General features: G+C 35.8%; 2 protein-coding genes across 3 annotated transcripts; both read left to right on the top strand.

Moving 5' to 3' along the window:
* Positions 1–389: 389 nt before the first annotated feature.
* LOC125819563 (GATA transcription factor 8-like) lies at positions 390–5,267 on the top strand. Of its 2 annotated transcripts, none has more exons than XM_049499009.1 (3): positions 390–545; positions 2,684–2,942; positions 4,157–5,267. In XM_049499009.1, exons 2-3 carry the CDS (start codon positions 2,721–2,723, stop codon positions 4,916–4,918), a joined length of 984 nt encoding a protein of 327 aa, XP_049354966.1. In that variant the 5' UTR covers positions 390–545; positions 2,684–2,720; the 3' UTR covers positions 4,919–5,267. The 2 variants fall into 2 exon arrangements, with proteins under 2 accessions (XP_049354966.1, XP_049354968.1); XM_049499011.1 differs by lacking the exon at positions 390–545 and adding an exon at positions 1,454–1,592.
* A 924-nt stretch (positions 5,268–6,191) lies between these two features.
* Positions 6,192–19,298, top strand: LOC125819597 (mRNA-decapping enzyme subunit 2). Its single transcript, XM_049499052.1, has 8 exons — positions 6,192–6,545; positions 8,394–8,545; positions 9,122–9,249; positions 9,646–9,741; positions 15,773–15,925; positions 17,298–17,401; positions 17,476–17,543; positions 18,849–19,298. The coding sequence occupies exons 1-8, from the start codon at positions 6,466–6,468 to the stop codon at positions 19,031–19,033; spliced, it is 966 nt and encodes a 321-aa protein (XP_049355009.1). The 5' UTR covers positions 6,192–6,465; the 3' UTR covers positions 19,034–19,298.
* The last annotated feature ends 51 nt before the right edge of the window (positions 19,299–19,349 follow it).

Below are 19,349 nucleotides of genomic sequence, written 5' to 3'. Positions count from 1 at the left end.
AGAATACAAATATAGTACAAACAAATCTTTTTATAACGATATTGTTTATCTCAATATTTTTAACTCTTATAACAAAATACTATTATAAAGAATATGAGACAATATAACATAACATCAAAGATTAGTTTCACATAAAATATGATGCTTATAATTAAAAAAATATGATCCTTATAATAAAATTTTGTTATAGAAAGACCACTCGAGCTCTTAGTTTTAATAATAATTTTTCAATTCACCAAAACAATAATAGAAAATAAAAATAGTGTGAGAGGGGTGTGGGACCCATGTTGGTGTATCGAGAGGGGGGGGGGGGGGGGGAAGAGAGACTTAAACATCAAGACAATGGAGGGGTGAGATGAGTGAGTGGTGGTGACACTAAATTATACAGCTAGCATTTGATACAATTCCCTTACCAACCCATCAATCACTCTCCTCCTACTTCTCCCTTCTCCTTTTAAACTTTCTTCATTCCATTTCCCAGTTTCTTCAAAAGAAATCTTCAACTCCCTTCTCATTCTTCTAGATAGCTAGCTAGTTTCTTCAAGGTACATATTTTGCATTCTTTTTTTCTATGTTAAATCATAGTATTTACTCATAAAAATGTAATCTTTTTTTTTTTGTGTGTGGGTTTTTGCTTTTGTCCCTTTTAGGTATGCATAATGTTAGTCCTAGTTCATATGGAGACTTTTTTGTTGTGGTTGTTGCAAAGTTTTTGTCTTTTTTGGGGTTCATTTCTATTTGAGGCAAGGGTTTTTCTAGTTCTTCATTGAATTTCCCATTTTCTTCAAAACTCCTTCATCTCCTTTTTCCTTCTTCTGGCTTGTTTCTTCAAGGTATGTATTTTCCATTCATTATAAAAATGTAATCTTTTTATGTAGGTATTGCAAAGATTTTATCTTATTTTTGAGAAATATATCTGAATTTTGATTGAGATTGCTCTAATGACACTAAACTTTGGAAAGAAACTTTTACCCGACATTATTTAATAGTGTATTTTAAAAGTATATATGTACCCACGTGAACATCTTAAACATTGCATCATTTTAAATAGTAACATATCCACGTGAGCATATATATACCTTTAAAATATACTATTAAATAGTGCAGCGTAACAACAATTTCGATCAAAGTTAAAGTACTTTTTAGATATTTTCCCCTTATTTTTTTGGGTTTAGTTCTATTTGAGTTTATTGTGTGTTTAGTGTTGTTTACTTATACATTTTCCATCTTCTGCAAAACCCCTTCAACTTCTTCTTTACTAGTTTCTTAAGGTAAATGTAGTTCATTCATTTTTTCTGTTTATAACAGTAAAAATGTAATCTTTTTTAGTGGATGTTGCAAATATTCTGTCTTTTTGGGTCCATTTCATTGTACTCATTCAAAAAAATGGAGTCTTTTTTTGTGGGTTACTGTTGTCTTCTTTAAATTGCATATATTTCATTTGTGGGGTATACTTTTTTTTGGTGGTTGTTGCAAAGTTTGTCTTGTTATATGAACTGTCTGTTTAGTGTTGTATTCATGTTCTTCATTCCATTTCCCAATTTTTCACCATAAACCTTCATATCTCTTTTCCTTCTACTAGTTCCTTCAAGGTACATATTATTCATTCACTCATTCAAGAAATTATATTTTTTTATTTGTGGGTTTTTGCTTTTGTCTTCTTTAAGGTACATACTGTTAATCTACTTCATATGGAGGTATATTTTTTCTTGTGGGTGCTTCAAAGTTTTTGTCTTTTTTTGGTTACAATTTCAATCTGAGTATACTGTCTGGTCACTTTTGTGTTCTTGTTTTTTTTCACTGCTTCCTTCATTCACTTTCTCAGAGACTAGGAAAATTCTGCAGTTTCCTTGGGAGTTGAGCCTTTTCTGAAATTTCACTGTTTCCTAAGAAAAAATTCACATTGTTTGTTTGTTTATACAACTAAGAAAAGAGAGGGAAGAACAAAAAAGGTTCCATTTTTTCTGAAATTTCAAGTTTGTTTGTTTCATTAACAGAGAAGCATAGAGGAAAAAGATTTAAGTCTTTTTTGTTGTGTGTTGCTTCAAATGAGCCAACAAATTTTGGTTACTAGATATGTCTAGGCATAAAAGTTTCAATTTTTCTTCCATCTTTTTCCTAGTTTAGATTATTTTTATGCATTTTTGACACTCTGAAGCTTTTTTCTGTATATTGAGTCTACAAGTTCTTTCATTTTTAAAGTTTGCTTTAAATTTGCATTTATTTGCAATTTTCCAATATATTTTTAAAAAAAATCCATTTTTCTTGCAAATATCTCTCGTTGTCGGTACACTCGGTGTGAATTTTGAAAATTTCCCAATTTTTTCTTTTTGAAATTATTTTCTTAATATTACAGGAATCTTGATAATTGTTCATTTTGGATTAACAAAATTCCCCAGACCCCACCTAGTGGGATTTCACTGGGTATGTTGTTGTTGTTGGATTAACAAAATTCCAAAAAAAATTCAACCTTTTTCTTCTAAATGTGCCATGCCCCATTTTGACACTCTGGCTCCAGCTTAAGTATATGGTGTGGTTTTTGGCCCCTACCCTTCACATTAAATTTCACTTTTGTCCCTATAAACTGTGTATATATAATGTAGCTCTCATTTGTTGGATAATTGGAAGTTGATGAAATTTCTTTTTGGGGTCATTGTTAATGGTTTTGTGTTAACTTTTGCAGGTAAAGGTTTTTAGAGTAGAAAAAAATTCAAGAAACTATGGGGTCAAATGTGGTAGATGAGATAGATTGTGCCAGCTTCTTTGACCACATTGATGATTTGATTGATTTCCCTCTTGAGAATGAGAATGTTGGCCTTAGTTCTACTGATTGCAAAGATTTTCCAAGCATTTGGAATGACCCCTTGCCGGATTCCGACTCCCTTTTCTCTGGCAGCCACCGGAATTCTGCCTCCGACCTCTCGGCTGAGCTATCAGTTCCGGTGCGTGTTATGTTTGTCTCTACTATTGTCAGTGTATTTAACTTAAATCTGTGTTTAATGAAAAATGGTCAAGTTTAAGTGATTCATGTGGGGTCTAATTCTATTTTTATGTCTCAGTCATGCGATTAGATGTAAAGGTTTAAATATGTTTTGCTTAGTGAATGATTAAGTTAATATATTATAAATGGAGAGATTAGCTCTTTAATGGGGATTTAATGATTGATTAGTTGATGGACTATCATATAATTTTGTTGGTATCTGCCAGCCAGCTGTGCTGTCGGTGTTAAAGAAGTTCAACACAATTTGTTTTCTATTATTATTGATTGTGTTTAGAGTTGGACTGATGCTAGCACATATGGTGAAATCATCTTTTTTGCCATATTAATGGTGACTAATCTAGATTTTGCACGTCGTAGGGCCCACTAAAGAGAGAAACACCCCATACTCCGTTTCCTAGGCTTGACCCCGTAACCTCTTGTTATTAAGGGTGAGAGAATACCACACATATGCTGAAGTCGTTTTTCCCCTTCATATTAGTAGCGACTAATCTGGATTTTGCACATCATATGGCCAACTAAATGTAGAAACACGCTCCATATCAGGAGTTCCTCTGTTTCTAAGACTCAAACTTGAAACTTCTAGTTAGGGGGTTGGGGATACTGGTGATAAAGTCAATCTTTCATATTAGTGGTGACTGGTTTGAGATTCTCACATTGTACGGCCTACTAAAAGGAGAAATGCTTCATACTACACGTTTCTTAGTCTCCAAGACTCTAACCCGTGACCTTTGATTAAGTGTGAAGGAAAAACCACTCTTCCCACCATACTCCTTGGTGGTTAGCCATATGATACTTGCTCGGAGTAATTAATGGTTATGGGTGTTTCTCTCATGGTAGTTGGGATTGATAAGTCCAGTCTATTTCAACTTCCATCCCTTGCCATCATCATGAATGACAGATAATATCATTCAATTTGCACCAGCAAGATTATGCAACTATGTGCAAAATTGAACCAACTTTCTCTTAAAAGTCTAGTCATCATAGAAAGGGACATTACATCTACTAAGTGATGTTTGACTTCCTATTCTTTTGCTTTGGTGTTAATTTTGCACATACGAGTGTCATAAATCAACATATAGTTTGTGAATAGAAACTTGTATTTCAAACTACAACTCTGAACTGCTTGTCTGATATGTTTGTTATTTTGTGTTACAGTATGAGGATATTATCCAGCTTGAATGGCTTTCAACATTTGTGGAGGATTCTTTCTCTGGCGGGGGATTGACTCTTGGGAAAGAAAACATTCCTGTTGAGAAAGAGCCGTCACCCCAAGGAAAGTTCCAGACTTCGAGTCCTGTGTCTGTGCTTGAAAGCAGCAGCAGCAGCAGCTCGTCATTTTCCAGCTCGGGGGAAAAAACTTTACCCCTTAGTCCATGCCACCGTGGTCCACAACGTGCTCGGACCAAGCGTCCTCGCCCAACAACTTTTAATCCCTTCCCAGTATTTGTTGCTCCAGGAGTTCCAACAGAATCAGAAAATTTCGCGGAGTCTCCCATGAAGAAGAATCTGAAACCGGCTGCACCAGAACAGAAAAAGAAAAAGAAGATCAAATTCTCTATTCCTCTAGCTCCGGTCGAGACAAATCAGAATCCAGTGGCACAACAAGCAGTTAGGAAATGCCAGCATTGCGAGATAACAAAGACTCCTCAATGGAGGGCCGGTCCAATGGGGCCAAAAACTCTCTGCAACGCCTGTGGTGTTCGTTACAAGTCAGGACGACTCTTCCCTGAATACCGGCCAGCTGCAAGTCCTACATTTGTTCCAGCATTGCACTCAAACTCTCACAAGAAGGTTCTCGAAATGAGAACCACCATCGTCCCAGACAACGACACCATTGCCAGGACCTCGTCACCAGCAATAGCCACCCAACCGGAGTTCAACCCGAGCACCGTGTCGGTTGAGGAGGAGCACAAGTGAATGAAAAGAAGCAGAGAAACAGTTTTTCCTAGTCATAGAGTCTGTCATTTCAGTTCTTAGTGTTATTTGGCTAGTGTTTTTTTTTTTCAATTGCTTTGTTCAATGTTCTTTTTGTATAGGGATGTAGTATGGAAATAGAAAAAAAAAGTAGATGATTATATTTTAGGAGATTAGATTAAGGGATAAGACTAGTGTTAATTAAGTTTCTTAGTTAAAAAAAGTTAGTTTGGGTCAGTGTTGGTCTTGTTAGATGTTTTAGGCTTTAATTCTTGTCCTTAGGATGGGAATTCTTTTTGCAGTTGATTTGTTATCAGGCAATTCGCAAATAGTAATGGTTTATTTTTAAGTTTTTCCTACAAAATGTTATCTTAGAATTTATGTAACACCTGTTATTTTGAACGTAACAAAACCAAACAATCAATAAGAAAGTCTCAATTTATACATGTTAGTGTGTCTCAATTTATACATGTTAGTGTGACTTTATATGAAAGTTAAGAAAGAAAGAAAGATTTTTAAAACTTGAGGTTTAAAATAAGTCATAAGATATTTGTGTGGCTAAAAATTATTTAAAAGTTAAATTGTTATTAAATTTAGAAATATATCATTTTTTTTGACCGGACTAAAAAAGAAAGCAATTCATATAAAATGGATCAGATAGATGGAGTATTAATGAATAACTAGTTTCAGTATAACTAATCTTAACATGATTAATCCCAGCTTAACTTGAGTTCAAACCAAACGATTCCTACACAATAGAATTTTAATGCCTAAAGTTAGTTATGATTAAAAAAAATGCAAGTTGCAACGCGAATTGTCATATCACAAATATAAACACTTAATACTCAATCAAATTTTAATACTTACCACTAATTATAAACCTAAGATAACTTGATTTTAAACAAAATAACTTTGTTCAATAAGATTTTAATATCTAAATAAAATAAACACAAAACCACGACGGAAATCATAGTGTTACGAATTTAAACAAATAAGGTCATTTAATACATGGACTAACTTATCCAAAAACTATAGTCTTGCTATTATAGTTCTTGAACTAATTTATCCTAAGATAATCTCATGTTTGATTTTAAGATTAGATTTATGCTACACTTAGATAATTATTTTCTAAAATAAATCATATCGTCAACTAAATATAATATAAATCTAATCCAAACTTAATACGAAAATATCTCACCCAATCCAGTGTTAATTATATTAGTAATATGATAAAGAGAAAAAAGTGAAGTAAATGGCAAATAATATGAAAGTTCCGAAAATACCCTCACCATCATCACTCAGTGAATTTCAACAAGCTGAGAACCAGAAAGAGGGAAAAATCAAGAGGAAGAGCTTTTTTTTTCAGTTTCAATTTTAAGAAGAAAGCTCTTTCCTCTTGACTTCACTTCAATATTTTCTTTCTATTCATACGCATATACGTAGAAAAATACGTAGTAGTATATGTATATACGTACGTCAAAATCTCCAGATCGAAATTAGGGTTTTAGTTTTTTTTTTTATAATTTATTTGAAAATTTTAGGTATCGGAAATGTCAGGGCTGAATCGATCTTCTAGCGCTCCATCGAAAAATGGGCTTCCTCCTAAGGAACTCATTGACGATCTTTGCAGGTGCGCTATGCTGTTTATGTGATTCTGCTAAACTTCATTTTTGCTTTTTCTTGATGTAATTTTTAGTGATTTAAGCTATTTTCTTAGATTGGATGTGAAGGAGTGTACTTTTAATGTTCCTAAGTTCAAAGTTTAGCTGTTTCCTGTTGTATTTCTCAGTGATTCAAGCTAACCTTTTTTTTTTATTAGAAGTGATTCAAGCCAATTTTTTTCTGGATTTGGCTGTGAAATAGTGTACTTGTAGTGCTCATAAGTTCAAAATTTAGTGTTCTCCTATTGTGTTTTTCAGCGATTCAAATTATTTTTTGGATTTGGATGTGAAAAATGGTGTACTTGTAGGTTCATAAGTTCAAAATTTTACATTTTGCTATTGTTTTTTTTTTCTGTGATTCAAATTATTTTTTGGATTTGGATGTGAAATGGTGTACTTGTATAGTTCACAATTTCGAAATTTAGCATTTTCCTGTAGTATCTTTTAATGATTCAACCTAATTTTCTTGATAAGTAGTGATTCAACCTATACTTTGGTCTTGGCTGTGAGATAGTGTACTTGGAGATTGCATATTTGCCTAAGTTCAAAATTGAGTTTTTTAATCTGTTTTAACTGTCTATGAGAGTTTCCCAAAGTATAGTAGTTGCAAGATTGGATAAAGGATTTACTCAGTGGTGGATCTAGGATTTCTTTTTTTTTTTTTTTGAAACTGGTAAATGTGTATTCCTCAGCATTAAGGACATGCTGGACACCATCAAAAAGTGTTAGATAAAAAAAAACAGCAACTAAAAAACAAGATACTTACAGAGATCTTAATAAATCTACAAACTGATCTATATCCTCTAAACCTACTTCTTTACACCAAAAGTAGAAATATAGTATACAATTCCATTTAACTTTCTGGATGGAATTGGATCTATCTTCATAACACCTCCCATTTCTCTCTCTCCAAACTGTCCACCAGATGCATTGTGGGATGATCCTCCACCACTTCTTTTGACTTTTGCTGCCTCCTCTTTTCATCCAGCAACTAAGCGAATCTGCAGTATGCTCCGGCATAGTCCAGCTTGTCTTTGTTATGTTGAGAAATAGAGACCAAAGTTGTGCTGTAAAGGTGCAGTGCAAAAATAGATGACTGTTTGTTTCATTTGTCTCATTGCGTAAGAAGCACCTGGAAACTATGATGGCCAGCATTTTACCTTGGTTGGGGATGGACCAATCTATAAGGTTCTTCCCATTAGCCCATTGTATTTTTAAAATTATGGGTTCAGACCTACCATTTGTTCAATTTTAGATTAAAACTTTATGCTCCACATTGAAAAGGTGTCGGTTAATTCTGCTCAGCAAGGCTATAGGATATGTGCTCACTCTAAGTGTCATAATTGGAATTCGAAACAGGAATTTTCAACTTGTTATTCCTATGCTAGTCATCCCTCACCTTTATGTGTGTTAAATAGGTTGGAAGTTCCAGTACTGGTATGAAATGGTGTTGAAAGAGCAAAACGATTAAAGAAAATATAGATGACAAAATAGTTTGGAACTGACATAGTCATTGAAATTTCATTTTAGTATTTTATTTGAGGAATACAGATGGCTTCCCTTTGTCAATATTATAAACACTGTAAGTCTTAAGCATGCTTAATCTCTGAGTCATGGTCAAGAAATCTTATGACTTCGATAATAGATGCATTCTGTCCTTGCATATAGCGTTTCCTATTTCTTTTTCAATTTCTTGAAGTTGGTTGTAGCAACTTGTGATATCAGTTGACTTTACTTGGTAAATGGTGGTAGATATTGCGAGGTTATGCATTTGGTATGTCTTCCCTTGATGGATGTGTTCTATTTCCTTGACACAGTCGGTTTATTTTGAACGTGCCAAAAGAAGATCAGCAATCATTTGAGAGGATTTTGTTTCTTGTGGAGTGCGCACATTGGTTTTATGAAGACAATACTGTGGACTACAATCCGTCATTGAAGTCTATAACCCTCAAGGAATTTACTTCCTTAAGTATCCTTTGATGATAGAACCTAAACTCAGATCTATAATTATTTAAATGCAGGGAATCCTATATCGATCTTGCATGCAACTTACCTCTTTCATTGAATTTGCATGATTTACTCTTTTGAACGTGAATGCCCTCTCGCCTTTTCTTTTTGCATTTAAACTAGCCACTTGGGCTTGCTTTCCACTCATTTGATCATAAAGCATGACTTTGATATTGGTAATCCAAAAGAAAGGTGGGTTTGGGGGGGGATAGCTTTGATATTGCTATGTTTTCCATAGTCATAGTCTCTCGTCATTGTATATACTTTTTTTGGCCAAGGGTTAAGATGTTTCTCTTAATTAGAGCTGAGTGTTATCTTTGTATTCTTTCTTTTTTCAACTTTGCTTTGATAGCTCCTTGAACCTGCAACATGTTTATAAAGACTGGAAATATAAAATTTACAGAAAGAATTATTGTGACATATAATATAGGGCCACTGTTTCTGACTTTCATTCGTAAGTTGCTATGCTTACTTCTACTTGGCTGGTGTATCTGAGGTTGAGTATATGAACATTCGGGCTTTCCTTAATTCATTACAGTGTTTAACAATTGTGATGTTTTAAAACCATATGTTCCTCACATAGATGACATATTCAAGGACTTTACCTCTTACAAGGTTCGAGTTCCTGTAACTGGGGCCATCATCCTTGATGAGACTTTTGAACGCGTAAGTACCGTTTGCATCAAAGCAGCATATTCAAGTTCCTTGTAAATAGTATCTTTATGAGATTACTGTTACCATTTAAAAAGAAAGGTATCTTTACTGGATTCTGTTAGGTGATTGGTGCTTTATTGAGCGTGCGACTTTTAGGACCTATAATCATGAATGACCAAGTAACTAATATGTTACCGGAACTCAAATTGTTGCTGCTTCGACTTTTTGAGGACCATTCATTTAACTACAGTCTTTTCTCTCTCTCTTTCTATTTATTCGTATGATTTTCCTCAATTTAAGCATATAAGTTGTGCTTTCTACAAAATTAAATAGGTGCATATCCTTGTAATCCTTTATGGGACTTTCTTAAAGACATTAGATCTCATTGATTATTTATGTCAACTGCAGTGCTTGCTAGTAAAGGGATGGAAGGGTTCAAGTTGGAGTTTTCCACGTGGGAAAAAGAACAAGGATGAAGAGGACCACTCATGTGCAGTTAGAGAAGTATGCAGTTCTCTTTACTATTTAGTTCTCCAATTGACATTAAAGATCTCATGAATGCTTGTGGAAGTGTATATGTTTTCCAGTTCTTCAATTGCAGGAGATGTGTTTATTTGGATAAATTACTCTTTTTTGATAGAGTAATAATGTCCATTAAAGAGGAATGTGTCTGTATACAAGGAGTATACTATATATATATATATAATACCTTAATGAACCGAAGCTGCTAAAGCTCATCATTTCTCTAATTTGAATCGAAAGTTGGTTTTTACTCCTCCACCTTTGAAGGCTGGTTTCATCCAATGTCTCCTACGAGGCTGCCTTAAAGTCCACTTCCAACCAATTTCTAGTTAATTCATCCATAAGAACCCGACAATTCCCCGTATGGGAGCCACCGTCATTTCGTCTGGCATGTACTCTCGGGACCTCCGAGTATGTCAAAGTGAAAGGAGACAAGACTCACCTCCCCCTACTTTGTCAAGAAGCACTTCTGCAACTTCCTCTCTTACCCAACACTCTTTTTTTTCCAAAGGGAAATGAAGGCCTTCCTTAAAAATTCTCACCCAATCGAAAGGATACCTTATCCAAAAAACTATGCACTTACACATTGCCAATTATATATATCTAGTCTCCTACTTTCCCCCACATGTTCTGTTTACACCAAAAGTAAAAAAAAGACTCAGACAATTCATCCTAATTTTGGTACTGCTCGTCTTCAAAATGCCTTGAATTTCTGTCCTTCATATTGTCCGCCAGATACAAGCTGGGATGATCTGCCACCAATCCTCCATAGCACTTCTTTCCCCCCCACATTCTTCCAGCAGCTTAGCAACTTCCTAGTAGAATTGGACATAACCTAATTTATTTCCAAAATACACAAGAACACATGCCACAGATTTTTAGTAGTACTACAATGCATGAATAAATGATCAATGTTTTCACCATCTTGACCACAATGCATACATCTTGAACAAATCTGGATACATCTTCTCTGTAAATTTTCTTGAGTTAAGCAAGCTTTCCTTGTCACCAGCCAACAAAACAGGATTCCTCAGCTGGTATTTTGGTTTTCCAAGTAAGTTTCCAAGGACAATTTCCATTCCAAGAGCCACCTTGATTATAACTCCTGTATGTGGATTGGAGGCTGCCGTGACCCACCGATGATCTAACCAAAAGGATGTCTTTCTAGCATTTCCACCATGATCTCCACATTTTCTTGAAAATCCTGTCAGCGATTCTGTATTCCATACACAACAACCAAATGGACTATTGACTTCTTTAGTGATCACCGACTCTCTAACCCATATTTCTGAATGATAAAGTTTCTCCATATTGCCATTTCTTGTGAGTTGAATCTCCTAACCATCTTTGTAGCAAATTCCTTTTATGCAAACTTAGCTTCTTGATTCCCAGGCCACCCTATTTTTTAATTTAAAGTGAGAACTTCCCACTTTACCATATTAAAGCTCTTATTCACTTTATTACCTTTGGATTACAAAAACTCATTTCTTTTTAATTTATCAATCTTTTTCTCCACCCCCTTGGGGATAGGTAGAATAGCCACCATATAAGTAAGGAAGACATATAACACAAAATTGATTAGAGTCAGCGTCTCACTCAGAGATAAAGATTGGGTTTTCCATCCAGCCCAATTTTTTTGTCACATCTCTAGGACATCATCCCATATTTCTATTGACTTATTCTTTGCCCCCAGAGGTAATCCCAGATACTTAGTGGGTAGTGACTCCACTTGGCATCCAAGGTTACCTGCCAAATATTGTATATTGGTCACCTGTGTATCTGGAAAAATGGAACTCTTGTTCCAGTTAACATGAAGACCAGATAGAACTTCAAAGATCTTCACCAAAAACAAATATCTTCACCAAGAAGATAGAGCCTCAAAGATGGTCAGAATTGCCCTAAGGTGTCTGATCTATCCCATTTCAGCATCACAAAAGACTAGAGAATCATCGGCATAAAATAAGTGATAGATTTCTAGACCATCACCATATTACTTGATTATCAAAGCCCTCGATCCAATAATTTGATTTGGCTATCCTAAACATGTGGTTAAGGCAAAATGACTAGCAAAACTAGGAACGGTGATAGTGGATCACTCTGCCTAATACCCCTTTGGATTGAAAAAAGCCTTCAAGACTTCCCTTAACTCAGGATTTTACATTAGGGTAGAAAAAAGGGCAATCCGGTGCCCAAAGCATCCTGCGTTAATACGGTCTAAGGGAGGTCGCACCCAAGGGGTGTGCTGTACACAACCTACCCTAATGCATGGATTATTATCTTCTTCCACAGCCCAAATCCATGACCTATTGGTCACACAAACACAATTATGTTGCTCCAAGGCTCCCTTTCAGAGAATTTTACACTAGAAATGCAAAATTTAATCCAATTTAGCCATTTGCTTCCAAATCCTATGTCTTTGAGAATTTTCAAGAGAAAGTTCCAATTGACATGATATCTTTGCAGAGAGAATTTTGGAGTCGGTCACTCATCTTTTTGTTCATTGTAAATTTGCTAAGCAACGCTGTGCTATGTTGCTCAGACTCTCCAAAACTGTTGCCGCACCTGTGTCGGATTCTTAAAAATGCACTTTTTTTGGAGAATCCAACATGCATCTGTCGCCATTTTTAAAGAGTCTGAGCAACTGAGATGTTGGGAGACTATCATGAATTTGTGTGGTGGTGTTTTGGTAATGCCTTTAGATGTTAAGAGTTTACCGGAGAGCTGGAATGAGCAGAAGATAACAATACCTCAGAAGCAGATCTGGAGGACAATCTCTTTGTGCATCTTCTAGACTATTTGGAAAGAAAAGAGAAGTGTGTTTTGATTATAGAAAGAATCATATCCTTTAAGTCATGAATCTTTGTCTTCAGAAATATGTTCTTTTGGTGTAAGAAGAGCTAAGCAGAGAATATGGATACATATATGTATTTTTTGGACTCACTTAGGAATATACATCTGGTCTATAGTAGGGATTGTCTGATTTTCTTGTACTTCTATATGCCTTCTTGGTATCTTTATTAATCATAATTTTACCTTTTCAAAAACAAATCTCTCCTTTTAAATTAAGTGTCAGCTACCACTAAAGTCATAAGCTAAAGAGAATTCTAAGATAGTCTTCCCTTCGTCATTCTTAGTACCTTAACTAATAACTCCTGTGTAGTTGTTCAAAACTTTCACCATCTTTACCTACATGACCATTGAATTCTTCCCCTGTAAAGATTTATCAGTCTCCTACTATCCCTTGAACCAAGGTGTCCATATCCTCCCAAAAATTTAGATTTAGCGTCTATATCTTATCCTATTTATTGTCTCCATCCTTCATACTAGCCTTAATGCAATAATCCTATTAAAACTAATTTATTTTTACAATTTGACATATACGTCTTGTTTCTACAATAGTTCTACCCTTTTGTCTATCCCACTATACAATGATTTAAATTCTACTGTTACCCATCTCTCTAGCAGTTTGTCCTTCCCATTTAGTTTTTTGTAGGCAAGCAATAACAACTCCCCCCCTTTTTAGGGTATCCATGATTCTATCGAGCTTCCAGTTATAGTGTTTATGTTCCAGGTACGTACTCAAATATAATTCTTTCTAGAATATCTTTTTAACCCTCATCCATCCATGATGCGAGAACCCTTTCTTATTTTGTACCACATCTGAGCACTGTTGTGGTGGAACTAGCTTCTTAACTCACACCTATCCCTAATGTGGGAACCGTTTCATGTTCTGAACCACATCCGGACGCTGATGTGGTGTACTTACTTTTTTACATATACCAAACCACGATGTTGGAACCCTTGCTCATACTTCTTCAGGCAGACAATAATGTGATGTAACCCTTTGCTCATTTTTCATTACACCAGGTGCTGATGTAATACATGTCTAGATGTATTACCTCATGCGAACGATATTTGTATTATGATGATTTATCATGAATTGACAAGTTTTATGCTGGTTGTCAACCTACCACAACTGCACAACCCTCATTATTCGGGCTTAGGACCGGCACTGTGTGATCATGCAAATTAGAAAAGATAAAAATGATAACATTTGGTAAAAGGTGCCAGTTGTGCATATATAAGGATAAAATGAGATGTCACATGCAAGTTGCCATGGCACCACGATTCTCAAAAATAAAATAAAATATAAGAAATCATTTGTGATAGTTTGATTATGTCCTATGTTGACCTCCAAATCTTCCAGATGGCATGCTCTGTAGGTGTGCAACCATGATGAGTGAAGGTGTCCATAGGAGACGAGATAATCCTAAAATCACAGGGAAAGAAATTGTGTCAACTCTTAAAAGACCTACAATCTCTTGAAATTCATGCAAGCTTAGGGAAAAATTTAGTACAATGGAACCAATTACGTTGGAACTTAGTTTTTCAAAGGAATTTCCATGATAGGGAAATGAATAGCTAGTTAGATTTGCTCTAGAGACCGGAGAAAGATGGATAACAACCGGAAATATTTTGCCAAGATTGGTTTAGTGTTAGCAAAATTAGTAATTTAACATGGTTTAACATGTAGAAAACTTGCCTCTGTATCTCTTACTAGGAAGAGGTAAGGTTTGTGTACACTCTACCCTCCCTAGACCGCACTTGTGGGACACTGGGTACGTTGTTGTTAACATGTAGAAAGCTTCTAGTGGTAGAGAAACTAATTTTCTAAGTTCGACTAATACGGTGTAAAATGGAACAATATGTTGTTATGGACATTGAGGTTCTTATTGCCCATCCCACTTCTTGATATTGAGGCATAGTTGTCTGACTTGCTGTAATTGACTTTCCTGTACAAAAAAGAGCTGGCAGATATTTTGTAGTGGTGGAGAAAGCTGGTTCGACCAATCCATAACGGAAGTTCAATATCTGTTCTACATGAGTAGTGGATCGTATGTGGACTGTATGTAAAGGTCCATGGTGGTTATGTTGTGTCATGTTAGAAAATAGAAAGGAGGAGCGGCAACTGAAGATGGGGTAATGCTGCTAATAGTCATTTCATGGTGTTGTGGATGCAGTGAAGTCAATAAATTAAGTATTTAATTATATTTTTAAGTAGATTTATTTATAATTTGGGTAGCTTTATTTATTATTCTAGAGTAGGATTTATGTTTCATAGCTTCATAAGGATAAGGTTAAGCTATAGTTATTAGTTTGGAATAAGATTTGGGTTTCCTACTTTCATAAGGATTAGACTTCCTATTGCTGCACTAGAACTCCTACTTAAAGGGGTTTCTAATGAATAAATCAGCAAGTCATAATTCAGCAAAAAACAAGAGATTAGAATTCTTTCTTCCATTGAACTCTTAAGGTTTCAGTCTCCCTTTAACGACCTTTAACGAGCTGAAGAGATCAGAGTTCTCTCTTCCATTGAACTCTAATGTTTCAGCCTCCCCTTTAACAAGCTGAACTTATATATTGCCCCGTGAATCGATCGTTCCCTAAAGATCATAACACATAGCATATATTGTTCCATCGTTTCTGGATCAAGCTTTGTGATTCAAAAGGGAAAAGAGCAATAATAGCTGGGTAGCTTAACAAATAAATTTATTCATTATGGATCAGCCTGTGAAAAGTTAGTTTAGAGCTATCTAGGAGTCGAAACAAAGTCGACAGTAGTTTATTTTTTCAGTAGTCAAGGAGTAGGGAATTAGGGATACAATGAGCAAGAGCGCTAACCTTTTAAAGCATATGGATGGACTAATCTAGGATTAGTGGAGGGAAAATCTTATAGTTGAGTTTAGGTTCTTACACTTCTCTGATAAATAAGTTAGTACTGGATCTGACTGCTCTAAGTTGAAGACTTTGACTATGGTAAAATCTTGGTGGGTTTATATGTAGTTGATAAGATTATCCTCCGAGGAGCTTGGCCCCAACATTTTGTTCCTTTCTTTTTTTTCTGGGTTCCCTCGCCATTTTCTCATCTTATGTAAATTACTATCCATGGTTTATCTTTGTGCAATGCTCAATTTGATTCGACTTTCTAAATTATGCTTTGTATTGGATGCAGGTCTTGGAGGAAACAGGATTTGATGTCTCGAAACTTCTTCAGAAAGAGCAATACCTTGAAATGACTTTTGGACAGCAAAGAGTGCGGCTTTACATAATAGCGGGAGTGAAAGAGGATGCATCATTTGCCCCACAAACCAAAAAAGAAATTAGTGTAAGTGAAAATATTCTGTCAAAGTTAAAAGCTTCAAAGAATGTAACCAGATTCAAAAAAAGAAGAAGTTAAAGCTTCAAAGGAGATTAATATCGCAAAAACACTTCCATGAAATTCAAAGCCATCAATCAAAATCCTTTTCTTGTGTGAAAGTTAAAATTCCTTTCCTTGCTATTTTTAATTGATGGGTATGCTGTCCCCGCTACTAAATTTGAATTACTGGGTGCAAATGCCCTAGGAGGTGTGAGAGGTTGGATATAGTGGGTAGGATGAGAGGTTGAGGTAGGTCAAAGAAGTATTGGGGAGAGGTGATTAGATAGGACATGACACAATGTCATCTTACCGAGGATGTGACCTTAGATGGGAGGGTATGGAGGTCGCGGATTAGTGTAGAAGGTTAGTAGGTAGTTGAGCATTGTCTTGCTTTTCAACGGAATTAGGCTTGGTAGTCTTGACTCTTGAGCACCGTTTCTGTTGTAGTATTAGCCTTATTCATGTAGTTTCTGTTGTTTATTATGTTTAGGTGATCAGATTTTTCTGATGTTACTGTTCCTTGTGTGTGTTCTGCACTGCTTTCCTATTAGTTGCCACGTTTGCTTTATTGCCGTTTTTCTTTTCATTACTACCCTCCCCAGACCCCACTTTGTGGAATTTCACTGGCTATGTTGTTGTTGAGTCGAGGGTCCATCGGAAACAACTTCTCTACCCCACAAAGGTAGGGGTAAGGTTTGCGTACGTCCTACCCTCCCTATACCCCACTTGTGGACTACACTGGGTTGTTGTAGTCTTGATTTTAAAAGCCCATGTTTTAATAGATAATTTCTGAGCTTACTATCTTACTTTGTATGACTATTTAGAGCAGGAGATCTCTATGGAATTTTACTTCCATTGAACTTCATGTTTCTCAGTATCATGTCATGTAGAAAGGTTTTGTGAATGAGATTTATACTCTGTATGGTGTGTTCTGCTGATACATTTGAGCTGGATGTTCTTAAGCCATTATTTGCTTGGAAATGAAGTGTTACGACCTTTTTTTGTTGTGTGTGGGTGTGGGTGTGGGTAGGGGTAGGGGTTTATTGAGTTACCATTGATTTCATTTACTTAAAAGATTTCCTAAGGATTGTCTTTGCTGTCATGGATTGTGCATGAACTCAATACTTTAGATGCTATCTAGAATGACCACTTCTTCATCTAGATGGAGAGAATCTTTTGTAAGTTAATTATAGTAACATGCACATACTTTCTTGCTCTCCCAGTTGTTACTTTAACATAGATGATTATTCTCTAAACACAAGAGTGCACCATTGCACGCAAACATGTGACTGCTTCTTTTGTGAGTTCTAACATTTGTTGGTTTGCACTTTGAATTCAGGAAATTGCATGGCAAAGACTGGATGAACTTCAACCAGCAACTAACGAAATCATATCTCGTGGGATGACTGGACTCAAGCTCTACATGGTTTCTCCATTTTTATCGTGAGTGAAATGCTTATCTTGTTAACTTAGCGGATCCCCTTAATTCTTTTCTAATGATTCTTAACTTCTCACAGATCTTTGAGATCTTGGATTTCAGCACATCAGCCTCCTGTAGCGCCTAGATTTGATAGACCTTCAAGAGGTGCAGTCTCTCTTTCTTCATTGCCTCAAATCCTCTCTTCTGGACTAGCTAACACTTCTATCTAGCACATTTATTTCATTCTGGACTGTTATTTGAACTGGATAACCTGTCCTCTGGAAACTAGCTTAGAAGTTCCAATTTACTTCGTGAAAGCCAAGTAGGTTGGGCTAGGATGCTCGCCTATTTAATCTTTTTCCTATTTGAGTTCAGTAGTCATATTTTATTGCAGATTACTTGTATATCTAACATCTAGCTAATGTGGAAATTTTACTCGTTGCATCAAACTATGAGATATGAAGGTAAGTGAGATGATTGTCGTAGTAGACATTTCAACTAACATACCCAGTGTAATCCCACAAGTGGGGTATGTGGAGGCTAGGCTGTATGTAGACCTTACCTCTACCTTTGTGGGGTAGAAAGATTGTTTCTGATAAAGTGGAAACTTTACTCTTTGCATCAATCTATGAGACAGTAAGGTAATTAAGATGATGGTATAAGTAAACATTTCAAACATTATAAATTATTAGGTCCATATAAAGGGTAAGGTGGATCTCCCGTCTTTCAGTCCCTTGACCATTCTCGTTGGTTACATGCATGTATTTGAATCTCTTACACCTTCCATGTCCACCCTCAAAGAAAACAGGTGGTTAGGATGGGATTCTAATTTCTTCTTTTGGTTGTTTGGTCTCAACAATCACAAAACTGATAACTACTTTGCATAACTGATCCAATTTTCTTCTCGACAAAACCAGCCACAAGCTCCTCTGACCTTCTATTTATTGGTAAAGGAGATCTGGGGTAGAACTAGTTTATATGATTCAGTCTTGATGATACAGGAGAATATGCCTCTCCCCCCTTTGTTTTTTCATGTGAAGCGTCTTGTAAGATCCAAGGTTTATTTTCCTTATCAAAAAAAGTCTTGAAGATGATTTCATTAGGGATCCCTGAGATGTAATAAACATACGGAAGATGCACCAGTTGTGCTTCAATGATACTTCTAAGCCCTTTTGCACCGTTCGCCAAGTCAAATGAGATTGAAACAACGGTGTATATTCTCCTTTTAACTTTTGCCTGAAGAAAAAGTTGGGAAGAATGATGTAGTTTTTTTTTAGGATAAGAATGATGATAGTTACCTACCTTCAATACTGTACTAGCTATAGAAAAAAAAGTTTAATGAAGCCTACTATGGAGAGGTTGCATTACGTTGTCCAGTGGAAGTCTTAACACTAACTTTCATTTAACATCTTGATGTTAGGACACAACATTTTATTCAAATGGCTAATAAGGTTTAGTTCTTTTATGTAGGATTAAGTGTCTGGAATGCAAAAAATAGTTCCACCGGAAGCAGCTCAGTTTTAGCTGAGATTCAATTGAACAAACCTGCAGTTGATGCACGTCCCCAGGACACAGGTCCTGGCAAAAGCTTCAGAAACTTCCGATTTGACACTGCTTCAATATATCGTGCAATGGAAGCTGGCTTCTCTTCTTGAAGTGTAGAGTATAGTCGTGGTTAATTGTTGTGTTTCATGTGCACATATTTTGTTTAGCTCCCGTCTTCACTACATCAGTCTTTGAGGAAATCTAGGACTCTTCTTCGTGTTAATCCTGCTTAGACAAGTCATAGTTTTGTGGCTGTTCTTTTTTGCTTTCAGGTTTGGGATGTATGTATAGTATGTATATACAGGAACCTTGTATTGAATAGTCACCATGTTGTTTGAAGTTAATACAAAAAAACACTCCTTTTGATTTGGACACCACCTTTGCTATCTTAGCACAGTGTTGACCAACCTCTCAACTATGTCGGCA

This window comes from Solanum verrucosum, unplaced genomic scaffold (assembly GCF_900185275.1).
Source record: "Solanum verrucosum unplaced genomic scaffold, falcon-dt-bn FXZP01000255.1, whole genome shotgun sequence".
In the NCBI taxonomy this organism is placed as follows: domain Eukaryota; kingdom Viridiplantae; phylum Streptophyta; class Magnoliopsida; order Solanales; family Solanaceae; genus Solanum; species Solanum verrucosum.
Note: the sequence above shows the minus strand (reverse complement) of the source record. Positions and strands in the feature narration are given on the sequence as shown.